Source organism: Podarcis melisellensis (assembly GCF_964234715.1).
Source record: "Podarcis melisellensis genome assembly, chromosome: 2".
Taxonomy (NCBI): domain Eukaryota; kingdom Metazoa; phylum Chordata; class Lepidosauria; order Squamata; family Lacertidae; genus Podarcis; species Podarcis melisellensis.
The window spans coordinates 32055340-32074453 of NC_138529.1; the positions used below are offsets into that span (position 1 = coordinate 32055340).

A 19114-nucleotide genomic window follows, 5' to 3' on the forward strand; every position below is an offset into this window, starting at 1 on the left:
CGGTGATTTCAGTTTGAATCTCTGCCAAGCAAATATGTTCAGGATTCCATCCTAAATTTCGAAATCATTTTGTCAAATTGTTATTTGAGCTTTGCGGCTCAAATAACAGAGGCACGAGATCATAAGGAGCTCTCCTGTTTGCAAAGCTATTGCTGCCTCAACAGGTTCCAAACTTGCTTTGGGAAGGATGTGAGTAATAGATGTGTTCCTAGACTGCAATTGTAATTTCGTTCAGTATGTCTTTGCCATACAACCATGTTGCTGAAGAGGCAACACCATATTGTCCATTTAGCCAACTGGAGGAGTCTAGCACAAGCTAAATGCAACCCTCAACTATTTGCTATGCAGATATATCCTATGGCTCTTGGGCTTGTTGTTTCTTCCCATGGTTTTGACCACATTGTTCCTATTTTCCCATCTTTAACTGGCTGCCTTGTTCATATAAACTTCTCTTATACAGCCGTTTCCCCTTTTAATTTGTCAACCCTTTTGCCTCCTCTTTTTTTTTATTCCCACATTGCTTCTGCTGGTTCTGTTTTCCTGTTCAATCTTGGCTTCTATGCCATATCTGCCCTCACCCCCTATTGTTATTAATTGAATTCCCTTCCCACCAAAATCCACACTATGCCATCTTCCAGCCCCTCTGTCTGAAATGTACTTTTTTTCTATTAGAACTCTCCCCCCCTTCTCTTCTGCACCCCGCCCCAACAGCCCATTATCTCCTATATTTTATGTCCTTATCTCTCCTTTTCCTCACATGTCTATCTTAAATTATAAGCTGGTGGGCAGGGAATGTGTCTGCTTGTCCTATTTACATTGCAGATTCTATAGCTTAGCTACTGCAAGGAGGAGAATGGCAAATATTAAAGACTGTTAGTCATAGTAAATCTATTAAAAAGTTATGTGCACACTAGTGAAGAGTAGATGGAAATCCAGCGTAAAAAGAAGCTGCAATTAAAGCTGTAATTATTCCACTTTAAGTTTAATTCCTGCCCTAGTAGTTTACTCTTGCCTCCCAGAGTGATTGTAATAAGCTTTAATTGCTTTACTGATTTTAATCAGCCCTTAGATGTGAGTGTGTTTGTCTCTCTCCCTGCATTTGGAAAGAAGAGGCAGTTTTTCATGAGAGAGATTATACACACACACAAACCCCTGATGGGTAAGTTAGAAGTGACCTAGCAGCCCATTTACCTCCGTGCAATTGTACCAAGGTGCAAAACTCACAAACTTTTTGCATGTTTAGTGAAGCTGTGTTTGGTGTAGTTACCCCACTTACAAGTCTGTTTTATTTAGGATCTAAATCTCACCTTGCAACAAATTTCCTGTGTGGCTTACAAGAAATTATTTTTAAAGCCTATCCTGCGGCAAGAAAACCAACAGCACAGGAGACGGCGAGGCTTGTTCCCTTAAAAAGCAGCATTAAAGTAGTTTCACCTCAGGAATCTTATTCAATTTTGGCAAAAAAACAAAACAAAAACCACGTACTAAGTAAGAACTTTTCACCAGGTTGGTGAGATGAACTTTAAGCTGCATATTGTTGCTTTGATTCAAGGTCTTTCCATGCTTCTGCCATATTATTTTACATATTTTAAATTATTTTCACAATTAAGGTACAAAAGCTCGAGGCATAATATTTAAAAAGAGCCTGTTAGTCTCTGGAACTGAATTTTATCAATGTTTTAAAAGTTATGTTGTTTGTGTGCTTTTAAGAATAAAATTAAACAGTATAAGAGAGCTTGGTCTTCGGCTGTTGGGTGAGCCCAAAACAGCTTATGTGCATATCAACAAATCAGATACTGGCTCAGCAATTAGCCTTGTACTTCCAGCATGCTTCAGGTCAGCTCTCCTTTTTAATTTATTCTTCCAAACTATTCTGTTCATGTGTTCATCCTTCCCTTCAAAAAAAGAGTGCAGCATTGCTCCAGGGAATGAGCACAAGGAAGTTTCCTGGTGACATCATAGGAGGCCAGCCAATCAGCACAGTGTGCATCAAGTTAGCTGACACACCTTTGCAAACCCCACCTTCCCAGTGGATAAACCTGAGCAGAAAAGACATGTCACGTTTCTGTTTACTTTTTTATTATTATTATCACCGGTCTCTGTGTTACTGTGTTAGCCAGTAAATGCAAAATGGAGCACGTTTCCTGCTGTCCAGAGTCCATGCGTGGGAGTTTGTATATAATGTATATAAAACCTAACTGAACTCTTTATTTCATTTGTCAAATAAATTAGCTGGTGTTATTTGAATTCCACCACGGTTCTCAAAATGTGCGACTAATTACGGTATATCTAGTAGGAAACTTGAAGCTCATCTAGCCAACATACTTTCTCAATTTAAATCACCCCTGAAATATAGTCATCCTACCTCTGAAGTATAAGTTTGCACTGTGCTTTTAGCCATGGGTTTAATGGACAATGGCTGAAATTTCATCCTATGTAGAAAGTTACTCGTTCAGCCTGTTGGACCAGTGATTAGTGACGCCATCAAGGCACGCCACCTGAGGATGTGGGCCCTACCCCTGTACGGATCAATGCCCTGCATTCCATTTTGTTGCCTTGTTTTACCCTCCTTGCTACTAACATCATGAGAATGCTGTGGTTCCATAACGTGTATTTCATCTGCAAGGCTCATGGTCATTATCCCAGCTTTAGTAGGTGGAGAAAATGAGATCAAGATGGCTAAATTACTATCCCCGGATGGTAGTGTGAGTCAGTGCACAAGGTTGGAACATTCCTAATCCCTAGTGTCCTGCCCTACCCGGTATAAGGCTGCTTCCTGCCATCCTTTACTTCTTAAGGGACCTAAGTAGGGACTTCAGGTTTGATTGAACGTTTTTTCTCTTTCCACCCAGGCTTTCTGGAACTGGTTGAGAAGCGTCAGCAGCAGAGAATCCAACACAGCCAGGCCTCTCCAAGAACACCTAAGTCCCCTGCAAAAAAAAAAAAAAAAAATCCCCACCGACAAGGACATGGATTAATCTTCCACAGCGGACAACAACATCTTTCTTCATAGAGAAACATGATGAACCCGTAGGGGCCCCTTACTTGTCGTCTAGAAGCAGCAAACCGCCCTCCTCCAGCTCTTTCACTTCCTCCGATTCTCCAAATGCATCCCACAGGCTGAGGTCAGGGGCAAATTGCAGCCAATGCTGTAGAAAAGAAATGCTGCTAGGATGGGTGTTGCTCGATAGTTTCGAGAATTTGCTTTCCAGTTGATGTCCTATCAGAACACTAATGAGTGGGGCGGGGATGTGACTTCCAAATGTCAATTATAAAGCCCTCGCAATGAATTCCTCAGCCTCTCATATACTTTTAAGACCATATGATGGGGCCCTGCTCTGGTTGCTCCCCTCCGCCACCAGAGTTTAAACTGGTGTCCTCAAGAAGTTAGACCTATTCTCTTGCGGCACATCCTCAAGGATGCTCTAGCTCCCTAGAAATTTTCAGGAAGTGCAGTAACTCCCCCCCAAAGGCTCCCATTCTGCTATCAAGTTTGCATATAACACTACACCAAACAAACCATGGCTTAGTGTGATTGTTCCTGGAGAGCGCTCCTCCCCCTGCTGCGCTGCTGTGAGCTAAGCCTTCCCTTGGCTAAGCATGTTGTCTTAACCTAGGCTTTGGGTTTGCCTGCTCCAGACAAATTACAAGCTATAAACCCAGAACACCCCATAGTTACAGCTCATGGCTTGACTGGAGCAACACAAACCTCAAGCCTGGGTTCAGATGACACCCTAAGCCAAGGCATGGCTTGGCTCACAGCAGTGCAACGGCAGCAGCAAGACGGCAGCAGCAGCAGCAAAATGACTGTGATTTCTCCATTTGCACTAAGCCATAGTTTGTAATATGTGCAACCTAGCTCTACATATTGCTTGAAGTATATAATTTACTGATTTTATGAGTTGTTGATTTATGAGTTGTTGTAAATTGGTTTTTTTTTATGGTCTTTATTTTCTGGCTACCTTTGGAGACTCCTAACACCAAAAGACAAGAAGCAATGTACATACGTAAAAATAAATAAATTCTTTTTTCCTTTTTTCCCCTTCTGTCCTTGGCAACCAGCATTCAAGCTAGCATATCTTTCTGAAATCCTAGGTTGATTGCATCTTTGTAATGAAGGTCAGTAACTAAGCGGCCATGCCAGTTGCTAAAACAGAATCTAGATGCTAGTTTGGTGGCAAACCCATATTTGAATCCCAACACCCCTTTTATATTGTTGGCAACAAGCCATCGTTGGGAGTAAGCCTGGCAAGTTAAGTTGCAGCAAGGGTGGAAGTATATTGTTGTTTTCATCTCAGTCTGCACTGGGACTGTACAAAATTGTCTAGCGGTTTCTAGATTTCTACCATAACCAAAATGTGCTAAGCAATTTGGCAAGCTTGAATCGGTTTGATTTTCAAAGCTTGACTTCACCATTTTCACCATTTTTGTCTTTGTTGGAAGGGTGAAGATTTAGGGCAGGAATGGGAAGCATGACCCTCCCGATGTTGAACTTGGCTCCCAACATCTCGGACCACCAGCCATGTTGGCTGGGATTGATGGGAGTTGGAGTCCCAAGAACATCTGGAGAGCCCCATGGTCCCAGCTCCTGGTGTAGCTTACAGTACTACTCAACAAGATGCCTGACACAGCACTGCTGCCAAATTGAGAAGCTCTGTGTTGAGTTGTTTTCCCCCACCCTAGTAATGCTTTTGGTCAGATATAACCATGTTATTTTCCTTTTCTTTCCTGCTCCTGGTGTGCATAACTGGATGCTGCTGATAGATGCAAGGAAACAAATATAACTCTGAATAAAAGTTAGAGAGAGAGAAAGGTGAAGGGGGTTGCTTTAAAGTAAAGGCAAAGGACTCCTGACAGTTAAGTCCAGTCGCTAACAACTCTGGGGTTGCGGTGCTCATCTTGCTTTACTGGCCAAGGGAGCCGCCATTTGTCCGCATACAGTTTTTCCAGGTCATGTGGCAAGCATGACTAAGCCGGTTCTGGCGAAACCAGAGCAGTGCACAGAAAAGCCGTTTACCTTCCCGCCGGAGTGGTACCTATTTATCTACTTGCACTTTGACGTGCTTTCGAACTGCTAGGTTGGCAGGAGCTGGGACCAAGCATCAGGAGCTAACCCCGTTGTGGGGATTCAAACCCCCAACCTTCCGATCGGCAAGCACTAGGCTCAGTGGTTTAGACCACAGCGCCACCCACGTCCCTGGGGGTTGCTTTAGGCAACAGCTAATTCTCTCCTTGTTGGACCACTGAAAGCAACAATGTGTGTTTTAAGGAAAATAAACCGAGGGCGGGGAAAATCTGCAGTTCCTAAAATTGAGAACCTCATGGCCAGTGGAAATCCCACAAAGGTTATTTCCAGCTTTCATTCATTTAGCAGCCACAACCAGCAGGTTTTTCAAAGCTTTCTCCAAAAGGGATAAAATTCCAATCTTTTAAAAGCAGATTCAAACCACTGGTGCTGGTCACGTATTTTGCTTCTTGGCCACTCATTTCTCTTTAATTCTTTTGATTCTACCTGCTGAGTGCCTTGTGGAAAAGACAGAGAAAGTTCAGAAAAAGAGGAAGTAATAGGCCATTTCTGCCAAAAGCTCTGGAGTTAGGGCACTGAAAATTTCAGTCCCACCCAGTTAGCTGCAAGTGCAGTTGCTGGCACAATCACACCTCACCTTGTGTGTAATTCCTATATCCATACGAAGCCCCAACATCAGAACCTCTTCCAGTCTGCAAAGGAGACAGTCACAGGGTAACATAACACAAGGACATAGAACACTCTAGCAACCTAGGAATAGTCACCAGAAACCTGTACAGCTTTTTCTGCACACACCATTCCTAGCAACTGTAGCAGATTAGCTTAGACCAGGCATGGCCAAACTTGGCCCGCTAGATGTTTTGGGACTACAATTCCCATCATCCCTGACCACTGGTCCTGTTAGCTAGGGATGATGGGAGTTGTAGTCCCAAAACATCTAGAGGGCCAAGTTTGGCTATGCCTGGCCTAGGCACATGCTCTGAACCAACTTCACCTGCTATTTCAAGCATTATATATATATTTTAAAACGTATTTGCCTAGATCAGTTTCCCAAACTTAGGTCTCCAGCTGTTGTTGGACTACAACTCTCATCATCCCCAGCTAGCAGGACCAGTGGCCAGGGATGATGTGAACTGTAGTCCAAAAGCAGCTGGAGCCCCAAGTTTGGGAAACCCTGGCCCAGTTGAAGGGTGGAGAGATGAGTATGCATAGAAGCCTCTGGATTCTCCACAGCTGAAATGTAGCCACCATAGCAAAGATAAGAGTCACTGTGGTTCCATCCGTTCCTTGCCTCTGGCCCACCCACCACTGCCACCCTAAAAGATTGACTTGAGGGAATGAGGCCCTTGAGGTGAAAATCCAGCCCCCCCCCCTTCTTAGTTAGAGTGTTCAAAGCATTCCACATGGATTTTCTCAGAAATCCTAACAGCAATGTAATGTAGGTCTTAGTATTCCCCTATTGCAGATGGGGGCCTAAGCAGTCATGGCATGCCGATGGGCAACTCCTGAGTTCGTGGTCAAGTCAAAACTTGAATCCAAGGTGTTCCCGCTGCATTACCATGGTTTGAAGGAATTCTACTCAAGTACATGGGGATAAAACTGCCTCCTCGCCTCCCCTTCTGCTTACATATCCAGTTTGCTGAGTTCAGTCCGCTTCCGGGTCCCGTGCCCAACGGCCAACACCTCCTTCATCCATACATCTGGCTCCAAAGTCTGTATCCTGGCCTCCCGATGGACCTTGCCATCTCCCCATGGCACAAATCTCCCATGGGCTCCTAGGAAAGAGGCAGCCAGGGCTGTGGCTTAATTCTGCGTCTCTAGAGGGTATGGGAAGCAAATGTCCATAACTGCCCAGCCAACAGATGACTGATGCCATCATTCCCCAACAACTCATGTCTAACATGAAGCGCAGCTAAAATGGTGCCATCTGAAAAGCACTTTGGAGAGCCCAGATTGGGAAGCGGCTGGCCCCTCTCATCTCCCCAAGCAATGCTCACCTGGTCCAACCCCGATATATTGACTCCCTTGCCAATAGGACAGGTTGTGGGTACTAAGTGCCCCCTGCAGGGGAAAAAAGAACAGAACAGCATAACCACTAAGGAATAGGTAGTCCAGTGTTACACCATGCTGGGCACCCTTTAACGACTGACTCCTGAGGACGCTCAGCAACTCAGTGGATCCAGCATTCAAGTTTTGTGAGAAAGCGGAAAGCTCAGATTTAAAGCTCTCTCTTGGGATGGGAACCAAGCCTTCTGACTATCAGTCTCAGCCTGTGCCTACTGCCTTCCATAACATGCTCTGTTCTTTGCTAAGAAGGCATCCTCAGAGCATGTTTGCTTCACTTCTGTAGCTGGATAATATTCTTCTCTTTCTTTCCTGCACACACACACACACACACACACGCAAGCAAGCTTATTTCATTATCTGAAATCATTTTGTCTACTCCCTTCTGCTTAGGCCAGAGGAACCCCGCCACCAATCCATCTGAAGACTGGATGAGACCCATGGGTGCTTCTCTGCATATCCCTCGGTTTGGGGGGATTGTTTTGTGGTTTTTTTGGAGTGGTTGCAACTGAAGAGGGAAGGGTTAACCATATCCAGCAACCCCCACACTGAAAAAAGCTCCTCTTGCTTGTCAGGCTTGAAAACTCTCTCTCTCTCTCTCTCTCTCTCTCTCTCTCTCTGTGTGTGTGTGTGTGTGTGTGTGTGTCAGCACACAGGGAGAAGGTTAACCTTTCCCTTAGCAGCTAAGACCCCCAACCCCAGTTACCCTCCACCTGTGGCAATTGTGTTGAAAAAAAGTCTCCCAATGACTCCAATGGGAAGCTGTTTTCAAGCTTAGCTGTTGTATATGTGTGTGAGAGCGCGAGATCTTTGTGGAGACTGCAACTCCAATGCTTTTTCAAGCCTAATTATTTGGAGGTGTGGTCAGAGTTTGTGTGTTGGGGCGGGGAGAAAACAGACATGAATGGGTATTGGTCTGGTCTGTATTATACGTGAGAATGGACGGAAGTGGGTGACACTGGTGTGTATGAATTGGTGTGTGGGAAAGATTCACAATGTTTGGATGCTGCCCTTGGACTGAGTAAGGTCCCCACTCCCGATTTAAGCTATATAGCAGAGGTTCTAGGCAAAGTAACAGACTTACATTCCTAGCGAAATTGGAGACCTCGTACTGATGGAAACCTGAATTTTGCAAAACATGCCGGGAGCACTCGTACATCTCTGATACTACATCCGGATCAGGCATGGGCAGGGAGCCCTGGTGGACTTGCTTGAAAAGCGAAGTACCCCTCTCCAGTGTCAGCTGGTAGAGAGAGATGTGGTCATCACACACGGTGAGCAGTTCCTCCAAACCCTGGATCCACGATGCATTGGTCTGACCCGGGAGTCCAAATATGAGGTCAATGGAAGTACGGCCTGCAAAGAGTTTCTTGGCTTCTTCTAAAGTTCGTAGAGCGTCACAAGATGTGTGGTTCCTTCCAAGGAGTTTCAGTTCAGTATTATTAAGTGACTGTTGATGAGGACGGGAAAACATGAGTATATTTGCCTCATTTATCAGGAGAAGAAGTGCAAGTGTTGGGAAAGAGATATGAGTAAGGCAAGAGTGAAAACACTATTAGAGCATGAAGATTTTTGAATGTCAGGTGCAAGCAAGAACCAATGGGAGGGTTGTGTTTTAACTCCTTCCCTGACTGAAATCTCACACTGATTGTGGGGGGTTGTGTTTTAACTCCTTCCCTGACTGAAATCTCACACTGATTCCCAGGTTGTTGTTTGCTTTCTCCCTTGCCAAATTTAACTCTTACTTTTAAAATTGTAGATGTAGAAAAATTGTGGATGTAGAAAAATAGTAACAGGAAAGGAATTTCTCACAGGTCAGATTGGTGGTTATCCTGGACTATTCTGAGATATTTATTCCATAAGTAACTGTTTGCTGTTTCTGGCACACTACGGGCAGGAAAGGGGAGGAAGAGAGATGCTAAAGAATGGAGTGGGAAGCTCAAACATTTTGGACAAATGCAAGTTGTCAAACATTTCCATAAATGCTTTTTAGAAACTTCTCCCAAAAGGAATATTGTAACTGGATCAGCACAGATTAATACAGCCCTGAAAGCAATGCACCCGTCACCTCACCTGGACACCAATGGAGAGGCGATTGACACCAGCTTTCTGGAACTCAGCCAGGCACGAGGCATCTGCTGAAGTGGGATTGGCTTCCAGTGTAACCTCAGTGCCTTCTGCTAAATGGGCACACTGGGAGACAGTGTCCAGGACAGCAGCAATGGTGAGCGGGTTGGCCAGGCTTGGCGTCCCTCCACCAAAGAACACTGATGTGATTCTGCAAAACCAAGGAGAGAGTGAGAGGGACATATCTGAGGAACCCACTGTGTTGAGCCATATACATCTCAGCCATACATCTCATTGCCTTTTTTTTTGTCTGCTGCTTTTCAATAAAATAAATCTTCCTATAGCAGTTTACAAGCCACTTAACAAATATACAACATAATGTTCCCACTGATCAGAGAGACTTCAAACCTCTGTAGGATTTCACAAAAGCCACTGTCCTCTAATGGTGAAGAGCATCTGTACTGAATATATTGGGCTTATTCCAAATCACTAAAATTCCCAACGCAACAGCAGCTGCTGGCTTTGTTGTAAAACTCATCTCTTTCCCTTTCCTCCCAAAGTTCCTTGACTGTAAATCCTGACTGTTCAAAACCTCCCCCTCATCTTCCCCTATACTAACCTCTTGACTTGGCTGAGTTGGATCAGGGTCTGGGCCTCCTGAACAAGACAGTTCCTCATTTTCTGCTCATCAAGATTTCGGGGAATGTACTTGTTGAAGTTGCAGTAGCTGCAGCGTTTCTCACAGTAGGGCCACTAAGAGACCAAGGAAACAATAGAATTCTTATTTGTTAAGACCTAACACACTTTCTGGTACCTTCACCCTGCTGTGTCCTGCTATCGTCAACATCTTGCCAGACCAAAGCCTGTAACACTTCTATCTACCAAGAGGGGCAATCAATAAAATGGCTTGGAATGCAAAATATTTAACTCTGTACTCATTCTAACCCAAAGCCACATAGTGACCACCAACATGTTTTATAAACATGGTAGATTCAGAATACAAATATACTTATTGCACTATAGACTTAGTCCTACTCAACAGAGTTTAATCTCAGCCAATAAATGCCAGCCCAAGTAAAAAAACAACCACAAACCCGTTTTATTTCATAAAGATGCTCTATCTCTAGCTTTGGCTAAACTTCAAAGGCTTTCCAGTCATCGTGACCATCATGTCTTTCAGTCCGTATATTTTTGGGCAGGTGAAATGTTTAAGAGAGGACTCTACAAAGGAGTTATGTGGGAAATTTAACCTGGGGGTAAGCAGCATTGCATTCAATAGGACTTCCTTCTGTGGAGATATGGTTAGTATTGCATTATGAATTATGCTTGGGAAGAGGATGATTGCTGGAGGAAGTGTAGCACAAGGCAACCCAGTCTTCTACACTTGCTATGGCAACGCCCCAGCATGAACTTGTTCTGAAATAAAATCAGTTGTGGTTCCAAACACAAATATGGAATTACGTGGGGAAGAGCAAGAGCAGAATGGTATTTTAATACCAATTCACAGAAAGTCAGCACAGGTGGTTTTCCAGGACTCTTTCCTGAAGAGGGCCTCCAAAAATAACCCAATTACTCATGGGGATGTGCTACATATATTCTTCCTGATGCATTATTAGGTTTTTGTTGTTTTTAACATGTAGGAGCATTCATATAACCCCGCTCAGTTGAAAATCAAACCATACTGCTCAGGAAGCAACAACCTGTCGTGTTAATGATGTGTAGTTTGTCTCTTAAGTAGGCAGAAAAAGGACAAAGACAGACATGGAAGTGTCTCTCATAGACTGTCAACTATGAGAGGTGTGCTTAGTTTGGGGTAAAATGCCATGTTGCCACGTTTTTCTGTTTCAGAGGAAGTCTATTGGGCTTTTGGCTGAGCAGAATCCATTATACACTTCTTAGAAACTAGATCAGGTAGATAAATCTCTATGTATCTGATCTGTCCGTAGTATTTTCCTCCTCAGTTATGGTGCAACTCTCGTTGAGTCATAACCATCTGTGTTGTGATTGTAAAACACATGCAAGTCCTCAGTAAGAGGGGGGTCTTTTTGGGGGGGGGAGAATGTAAGACACATTATCACCATCATGCGCATGCGCAGAGTGAGAACCGCTCTGTCGAGGACGCGTACTGTACTTTCACCAGTTCAGACCCCACGCAAGCGCACTGGAGGTGAGGGAAAGAGGCCTGCAAAGGAAACAGGGCAAACCCTCCTTCCGGACTCAGAGAACGCCTAAGGAACGGCGCATGCGCACTTTACTAAAAGGTGTGTGTGGAAGGTATCCCCAGCAGTCGAGTTGGCGGGAGTTACTCAGCGCCTCAGGAAAAGGAGGAGCAGCTTTACTTCGCGGTACGCATGCGCAAAAGTCCGTTTTACAACGCGCGGGGGAAGCCGGCGTGCGCAAGCGCACAAAATGTTTCCCCCCCCCCTCGCGCGCGGTGGGTCGCGTTCCGCTTCCCGCCGGACTCACGTGGACGTAGAGCGCGGCGGTCGCCGCCGCTTCCGGAGCGGGAGGCCGAGGGCGGAGCTGCGCGGCGGAGGTGCCTCCGAAGAGCCTCTCAGGCGGCGGCCGGACTGCCCTTAGGCCAGCCGGGAGCGCCGCCCTGAGCTTGTCAAGGGCGCCCATGCCGCTCGGCGCTGCTCTCGGGCCCCGGAGATCTCTTCCGCCACCTGACGGGCGGAGGCGGCGAGGAGTCCGCCCCTAGCGACGGGGAGGGCTGGAGAGGCTGGGCTCGGCGGGCGCTTCTCTGGCCCACGTTGCTTTGCACAGTAAAAATAAATAAATAAATAATGCGCTTTTTTATAATTAAAAAAACAACAACACCGGTCCCTTTTCTTCTCTGTAAGGATCTAGCATGAGAACTCGCAGGATGGCGGTTAACGGAAGTGCAGCTCACTAAGCATGTGCAGAGTGCGCTTTATAGTTTTCAGCACTCATCGAGCGATATCTCGCGCGCGCACACGTAACCCTGGGATGGATTGGTTGCATAGCTGTCAACTTTCAGATTTGAAAATAAGGGACCAGCAGCCTCACCTGTCCCGGGGACAACCTATGGGATATCTAACAATCCGGGGTAGCAGCGGGAAACGACGCTGGAATAAGGGAATTTCCCGCGAAAAAAAGGGAAGGTTGACAGCTATGGTTGGTTGGCGTGTCAGCACTAGACCTGGGGACAACCGTTATTATTTCTTAGCCTGACCCAGCTCAAAGGGGGGTTGGGAGAATATAAATTTGCAGGAGAGGAGGAATATAAATTTGCAGGAGGAAGTGGGGGGCGGTAGGGACTACATAGGCTGCGCAAAACTTTGCTTGGAAGATGAGTGGAATTCTATAGATAGATTCATAGGCAGGTGTGTGTGTGTGTGTGTTATCTCACATAAATCTAGAGCAGGGTTTTCAGTGCAAATATAGACCCTCAGCGCTTGTAGGACTCATTTATGAAACTTCTGGTTTGGCTTTTTGGAAATAGCCCCAGAACTGGTTGCTGAAGTGTCTGGTAGCGACAGTGGGGATCATGGAAACAAGCAAAGCACGTGGCTTTTCCCAAAGAACCCCAGGAAATGTACTCCTTACAGAGGTTCAGCACCCTTAACAAACTAGTCTCCAGGGTTCTTTGGGGGATGTCAACGTGCTTTCAATGTATGTTGTATACACAGCCATGGACAATCTTCTGCATTGCCTTGGCACTTCAAACCCCCCCCCCATTTACCCTCATTAACCTGTGAAACAGGACACACCTAGGAAAAACAGAATAAAAACCTAATAACAAGACCTTTGAAAAGCCCTAGGGCATGGAGTTATTTACTCCGGACACTTTTTTTATTTTAGCTGAATCAATATGTAGGTTATGCTATATCAGGCATGTCCAAAGTCCGTTTCAGGAACTTTGATTGGCCCCCACGGCCCTTCTCTTCATCAAGTCTGGCCCTCTTTGAAAAAAGTTTGGACACCACTGTGTTATTTAAAGCACATAAAAATGTACCTTGAATTGGTGGGTCAACATCTGTGGTATCATGCGCAAGCCATTGAAATGACTACAGTTCCAGCAGCAAGACAGCAGATGGCACACCTATGCTTTCTGGAGGTAGTGCGGTCACTTGGTAGCTATTAAGAGTACAACCCAAAAATATCAGATGCCTCTTAGTATTTCAGAAGACTCCCAACCATGGCAACAAAAGGTCGAGCAAATGAGAGGCTAGTTAGCGTCACACACAAATACACAAACTGCCTGGCTTCTGGTCTTACTCAAATCTTCTTTTAATACTGTACTTTAAAGTCCCAATTATCCACGCCTTAGGGGAGAACGTTATGCTACAGCTGGAAGAATGCATTCATACTCTCTCCCATGAATTCCATCCTGCAAATAGAAAGTTGTCATTTGAGGGACAATTCATCCATGTAAAAATGTGGAAGTAGTTTCTGGATTTGTAGAAGAGTGTATACAATGAAATAAAATCCAGAGCAGTAGCTATATTACTCTTTTGCTGATTGTTACTGCCATTGTCTTTTATCTGATATCCCTGACTCTCCTATAATTGCCTGAAATCTGAACCTCTTTATTGTCGACAATAAGTGTTAACAAGTTTTTTCTCGTTAAGGAAATTTGTTGATTCTTAATTGTTACAAATTCCCATAAAATCTTCCTTCTTTGATGATCACTCGTAGCCTAGTAGGAGTGTCTTCCATGAACATGGTCTTAACAGTGAGTCTGTAAGTGACTGCGGAGGCCAATTCTGGATCCACACATCCTTCCATGGTGGGGACATAGGCTTCCAGACGCAAATTGATCATGGTGAGGGTTTGCCAAATGTGCCTTTCTCTTAGCACCTTTCTCCCTTTCGTCCTGAGTTCGAGCATCTTCAAAGTCCATGACACCTTTGGTAAAGGCTGTTCTCCAATTGGAGCGCTCACAGGCCGGTGTTTCTAAGTTGTCAGTGTTTATACTACATTTTGGAGATCAAAGCTGGAATAGATTCTCACATTGCTTTGTTCTCAAGTGACAGCTGTAACCAAGAATCAAATATGGGACTGGCATCTCTATTTCACACTTTAGGATTGCAGCTGGAGATGCTACGCATTGTCCATCTCCCCCACCCCACAGCACCACTGCCTGCCTGCTAAATGGCTGCCTCATACACCACAGTGGTCAGCCCTGTGTATCAGACAGGGGCAGGGGCCTGTCTGGAATTTCTCCCACCACTCAGAAACCACAATCAGCATCCCATTTTAATAGAGGAAGAGCATTCAGGTTTGTGTACCTTACAGAGAGAGACAGAGATGTGCATGTTGTCTCTAATACCTTTGTTTCACTTTGGGTGCTTTTCCTGGGAGAAAGGTGGTGTGGGGGCTGTGGCGCCTGATCCAAGATAAAAAGGAAACAGAGCAGAAGAGGGAAAGGACAAGTGAGGTTGGATAATTTGAGATGGGTGCAGCAGCACAGCTAGCCGCTTGGGTGCGGCATGTGCATCCTGCAACTGGGAGTGGGACGTGCTGCATGGAGCCTCTCCGCTGCCTCCCCCTCAGGGAGAGGTGGTGGGCAGACGCAAGTCCTACGCTGCTGTTTCAGGCAGCGCGGAGCCTGTAGGCCTCTAAGTCACCATATCACTCCCAAGAGAGACGCGTGGCTTGGGCACACTGCAGGCCCCGTGGTAAGTGCCGGGCCTCGCAGTGTGGTGCCTAGTGCCAGCCGCATTTTGTTACATTTGTTGACTGAACTAAAAAGTTTTGTGAGCCCAATTTTAAAAAATTATTTTTAAAAACTCATATTTTTGTCATTTTGTCACCCCCCTCAGTGATGACACGCACACACACCCCCGCATCCCTTTCCTCTCTCACTGGATGGGAGAAAAGGACAGGAGAAGGCCATGACTAGAAGAGAATGTTTGGACAGGTTAGGCAGAGTTGTGACAGTTCCCCATGAGACTTCAGGAAGGAAGCCTGAAGGAACATTCAGCACCATAAAAGAGGGAAAGCCTTTGTGTACAAGCCCATGACGACCACCAATAGCTCCTTGCTCTGCACTCATCTCTGTTGGGAAATCACACAAACGTGGCATCCATGCAGGCAACAGTTTCTATGGAACTGAAACTAGATGTTAGTGCTGCTGTTAGAGCATTGGGGGATCTCCACTGAAACACTATTCCGCTATTCTCCGGGTTAACCATCCATCTTGCTCTCTAAGCTTGTGTAAATGTCTATACATAATGCAATGGTCAATACACTTCCAAGAAGCCTAGCTTGTTTTGGGGGGAGCAGCTGTGTTTGCATGTGTGGCGTGGAGGCATTTTGCAGGCAATATTTTTAAAAAAGAGGAAGAGATTTATGGCTAATAAGTTTTATTTCCTAATTATTGTATCCGTCAGAGCCTGCAGGGCCTGCTACCTTCCTACCACATCTGGGGGCGTGTGTGTGTCACATTAGCACAGTTAATGGAAAGGAAACCGGTTCCCTTATATGAGAATTTTCCGTTCCTTCAGGATGTGGTCTCAATGTCACCCGATTCAAAAGACACATCAAAAAGAAAGTGCTTCTGCTGCAGAAATAAAAAGGAAGTTCTTAGGTGACAGGACCCAGGGGGTTCCCGAAACACAGAGTGATGACACGCATTGAAATCACTGTGGCCTGGCAATGAGGATTTCCCCCTTGTCTGGCAACCTTTATAAAGAGAGGGAGGGAGGAAAAGACAAACGCAGGCAAACCAAGATGAAGGGAAACCTTGTGGAGTCCTTGTGCTTCATGCTATTTTTCATGATGTCTGTCCTGATACTGAACGTGCTGTCCGTGAGGCTGTGGAAGGTTTGTATCTTTGCATTTGCTGAGGGGGTAGAGGTCATCGCGACAAAAGGGGATTAAGGCTGTGCGGATGGTAGCTAATGCTAGAACTACTCAAAGTAGATCCATTGAAGCCTATTAATATACTGTAAACGACCAACATAGGTTTATTTGTTTCATTGGGTCTACTCTCAAAGGAACTTCACTGGTTGCAATCTGATGCATGCAATTTTTGTTCTTTACAAACACCCTGGTATGGGCAAGTGGGGAAGCTGTGCAAAGAAAGAGCTAATTGGAGGGAAAGGGGATTATTGAGAAATCATAGGAGAGTTTCACTCTGGCAATGTGGCCCGATAACAGGGTCAAAACATGTCTCGTATAGTAAATTTTTACTTGGCAAGGTAAGTGTGTAAGACAAGGTCTACTGCAGTCGTTTTCAACCAGTGTGCTGTGACACCCTGGGGTGCCTTGAATGATGGTCAGGGGTGCCGCAAGACAACACTGGCCTCTGTCCCTCTTTCCTTCCCTCCCTCCTCTGATGCCCCCTCGCACCTCTGCCTCCCAAAGGCTTGCACGGCTGTTTGTTGCAGCAGCCCTGGCTACAAGCTCCCCAGGTGAATGGTGTCTCTGGGAGGCACCTCTCTTTGAGGTGGGGTGGGGGCAGCTCAGAGACCAGCTGCCTGGAGGGCTCCCAAGGAGAGGGGAGAAGAGGCTGAAGGAACACCCCACAAGGGTGGGTGGTTGAAAAGGGGTGAGGGGCTGCCAGCTCTGCAGGCAAAGTGTGACATAACCATGCTTTTGAGGCTCTTACTTGCCTTTTATCTAAACTAAAAACACCTCAAACATTGCAACCTTTCCTCAAAGGTAAGTTGCTCCATCCGCCAACATTAATTAATAATTTTGGTTGTACTTTTCTGCATCCTTTTCCCACCTCTACTTTTTTTTAAAAGCAGTGTTATTAAAGAGTTAATAATGTGAGGTCTGACATAATTATCTTACAGCATCTCCAGCATCTCCAGCTGTTCCCATTGCCAAATTCCTCCCAAACTGATTAAGACTAGAGAAGCAGCATACGCTTATTTCATTCGAGTTTTTTTGGGATTTCTTCCAGGGTTTCACCCCAACTCCTAACTTCCTTTCCCATCAAAGAAGCTGGGCATTGTCCTGTGTTGCGGAATCCAGTAGTGGGGCCTATCACCATGTAAGTATATTTTGTGCATCTGTGGCACACAGCTGTTAAGCTTAAAATGGCAACTAAAGTCTTCTTGTGAGATAATTTCATATTGCATTTAAAGGACAATGAAACGTGTGCATATTTCATATGTGGGCTGGGAAAATCTATGGTGTGTTTTTAATTTTTAAATACCGTAGTTAGCACATGTTTCTTGCGCGTTTGATGGGCCGTAACAGGGCTCTTAATCACTCCAGGTAAATAGGTACTGCTGCGACAGGAAGGTAAAAGGCATTTCCATGCGCTCTGGTTTCTGTCACGGTGTCCTGTTGTGCCAGAAGTGGTATAGTCATGCTGGCTACATGACCCAGAAAGCTGTCTGTGGACAAATGTTGATTCCCTTGGCCTGAAAGCGAGATGAGCGCTGCAACCCTATAGTCGCCATTGACTGGACTTAACAGTCCAGGGGTCCTTTACCTTCCCTTTACATTTTATCTATAGTGGAGACATAACAGAAAAGAAACAGCAGGCAATGTTGAGGTCCAGTGAGCGCCACTGGAAAGTGTAGTAGCACCCTTTGTGTGCTAAAGGTGATAGTTGTTGTCAAGAGGCAAAAGGCCCATCCATTTGACATCTGTGGGAGGGATCTTATTTCCCTTCTCATCCCCTAGTCTCAAACTAATTATGACATCAAACATTCACATAGAAGAAGAGAAGAGTTTGGATTTGATATCCCGCTTTATCACTACCCGAAGGAGTCTCAAAGCAGCTAACATTCTCCTTTCCCTTCCTCCCCCACAACAAACACTCTGTGAGGTGAGTGAGGTTGAGAGACTTCAGAGAAGTGTGACTGGCCCAAGGTCACCCAGCAGCTGCACAGGGAGGAGCGGAGATGCAAACCCGGTTCACCAGATTACGAATCTACTGCTCTTAACCACTACACCACACTGGCTCTCATAATGAAACTCTTTCTTGACCTGACCTGGATTCTGTTTTCTTTCAGCAACAAAGCAACATATGGAGGCCCCTTGTGTTCTGCTTCCATGGGCAGAAACCACGCTTCAGCTGGGAGAGCCAGAAAAGTTACGGAGGAGACACACCCTGACCACCTTCCTCTTTTCCTGAGAAAACTCTGTCTGTTTCTTTAAGAGATGAAGAACAACTCCCATGTTTCATTTTGCTTCTGAAATCGCTCTGTGACAAGGAGTCACATCTTCATTGCTAATGACTGATCTCAAACTTCCCCTGGGGGTCTTGTTCTATTAGATAAAGGGAGAGAGGGAATTCCACTGCATACTTCACTTAATTTGTTTGGCAACCAGCTACATACTGCAATACCCACCAGTGCTATAATGCAGTACGTAAGACCATTCAGAAAGCATAGCGAAATCGCGGTGTTACGTTCAGCCACAGAGTAAAAGAAGGAAAAGTTCAGGGTAGGTCATCGGAGGCGAGGAGGAAGAGTAGTAGCTTTATAACAAAACAGAACCAAGATCAAATTCTGCTGGCGTGGGGAGCTGCAGCCAGAAAAGAAAAGTGTTATGCACCAACTTCTGCGGTTCAGTATCATGGTTGGGAGGTGCCCTAATAAAGCTCCCGTAAAAGCAAACACATCCTAGATGCATTCCAACTTGTAGGATTGGAAGTTTTGAATTTCTATGGCATCAATACCTGTTTTGAATCGGAAATAAAGCAGATGAGAAATCTAATGTGTGGGAAGATTCAACTTCATGGCTTGCACTCAAAAGAACTGGAAAGAGGAAACACCTCCTCCAGTCCATAGCAGGGAGTTGGTCGCTGTGGAAGTGATGAAAGAGCTCAGCTCCCAAGTCCTTTCCTAATGCTCTCATGCCTCCTGAGCCAGGTATTTCCTCCATGGGCAGAAGGCTCTGGGTTGATGTATACCTCTAAAGCCACAGAAATCTGCTCTTGCTTTCCCTTTTGGTCACAACGGTGTTGTCTTGAATTAAATATGTGGCCATTATTATTATTACAGTGGTACCTCTGGTTACGTACTT

At 45.4% G+C, this 19114-nt stretch overlaps 1 protein-coding gene and 1 long non-coding RNA gene across 5 annotated transcripts; one reads left to right on the top strand and one right to left on the bottom strand.

Moving 5' to 3' along the window:
* Window positions 1–2290: 2290 nt before the first annotated feature.
* On the bottom strand, window positions 2291–11827 carry RSAD1 (radical S-adenosyl methionine domain containing 1). Of its 2 annotated transcripts, none has more exons than XM_081899791.1 (9): window positions 11624–11827; window positions 9777–9910; window positions 9164–9368; window positions 8175–8540; window positions 7024–7087; window positions 6654–6801; window positions 5664–5718; window positions 3046–3149; window positions 2291–2930 (listed from the first exon to the last, which is right to left on the bottom strand). In XM_081899791.1, exons 1-9 carry the CDS (start codon window positions 11777–11779, stop codon window positions 2816–2818), a joined length of 1347 nt encoding a protein of 448 aa, XP_081755917.1. In that variant the 5' UTR covers window positions 11780–11827; the 3' UTR covers window positions 2291–2815. The 2 variants fall into 2 exon arrangements, with proteins under 2 accessions (XP_081755917.1, XP_081755918.1); XM_081899792.1 differs by lacking the exon at window positions 11624–11827 and adding an exon at window positions 10252–10742.
* Window positions 11828–12525: 698 nt separating this feature from the next.
* On the top strand, window positions 12526–18805 carry LOC309363564. Of its 3 annotated transcripts, none has more exons than XR_014165399.1 (4): window positions 12526–14402; window positions 15631–15949; window positions 17037–17126; window positions 18100–18805. It is a non-coding gene; the product is annotated as an uncharacterized lncRNA (long non-coding RNA). The 3 variants fall into 3 exon arrangements; XR_014165400.1 differs by lacking the exon at window positions 12526–14402 and adding an exon at window positions 15028–15044; XR_014165401.1 differs by lacking the exon at window positions 12526–14402 and having other exon boundaries at window positions 15605–15949.
* Window positions 18806–19114: the final 309 nt, after the last annotated feature.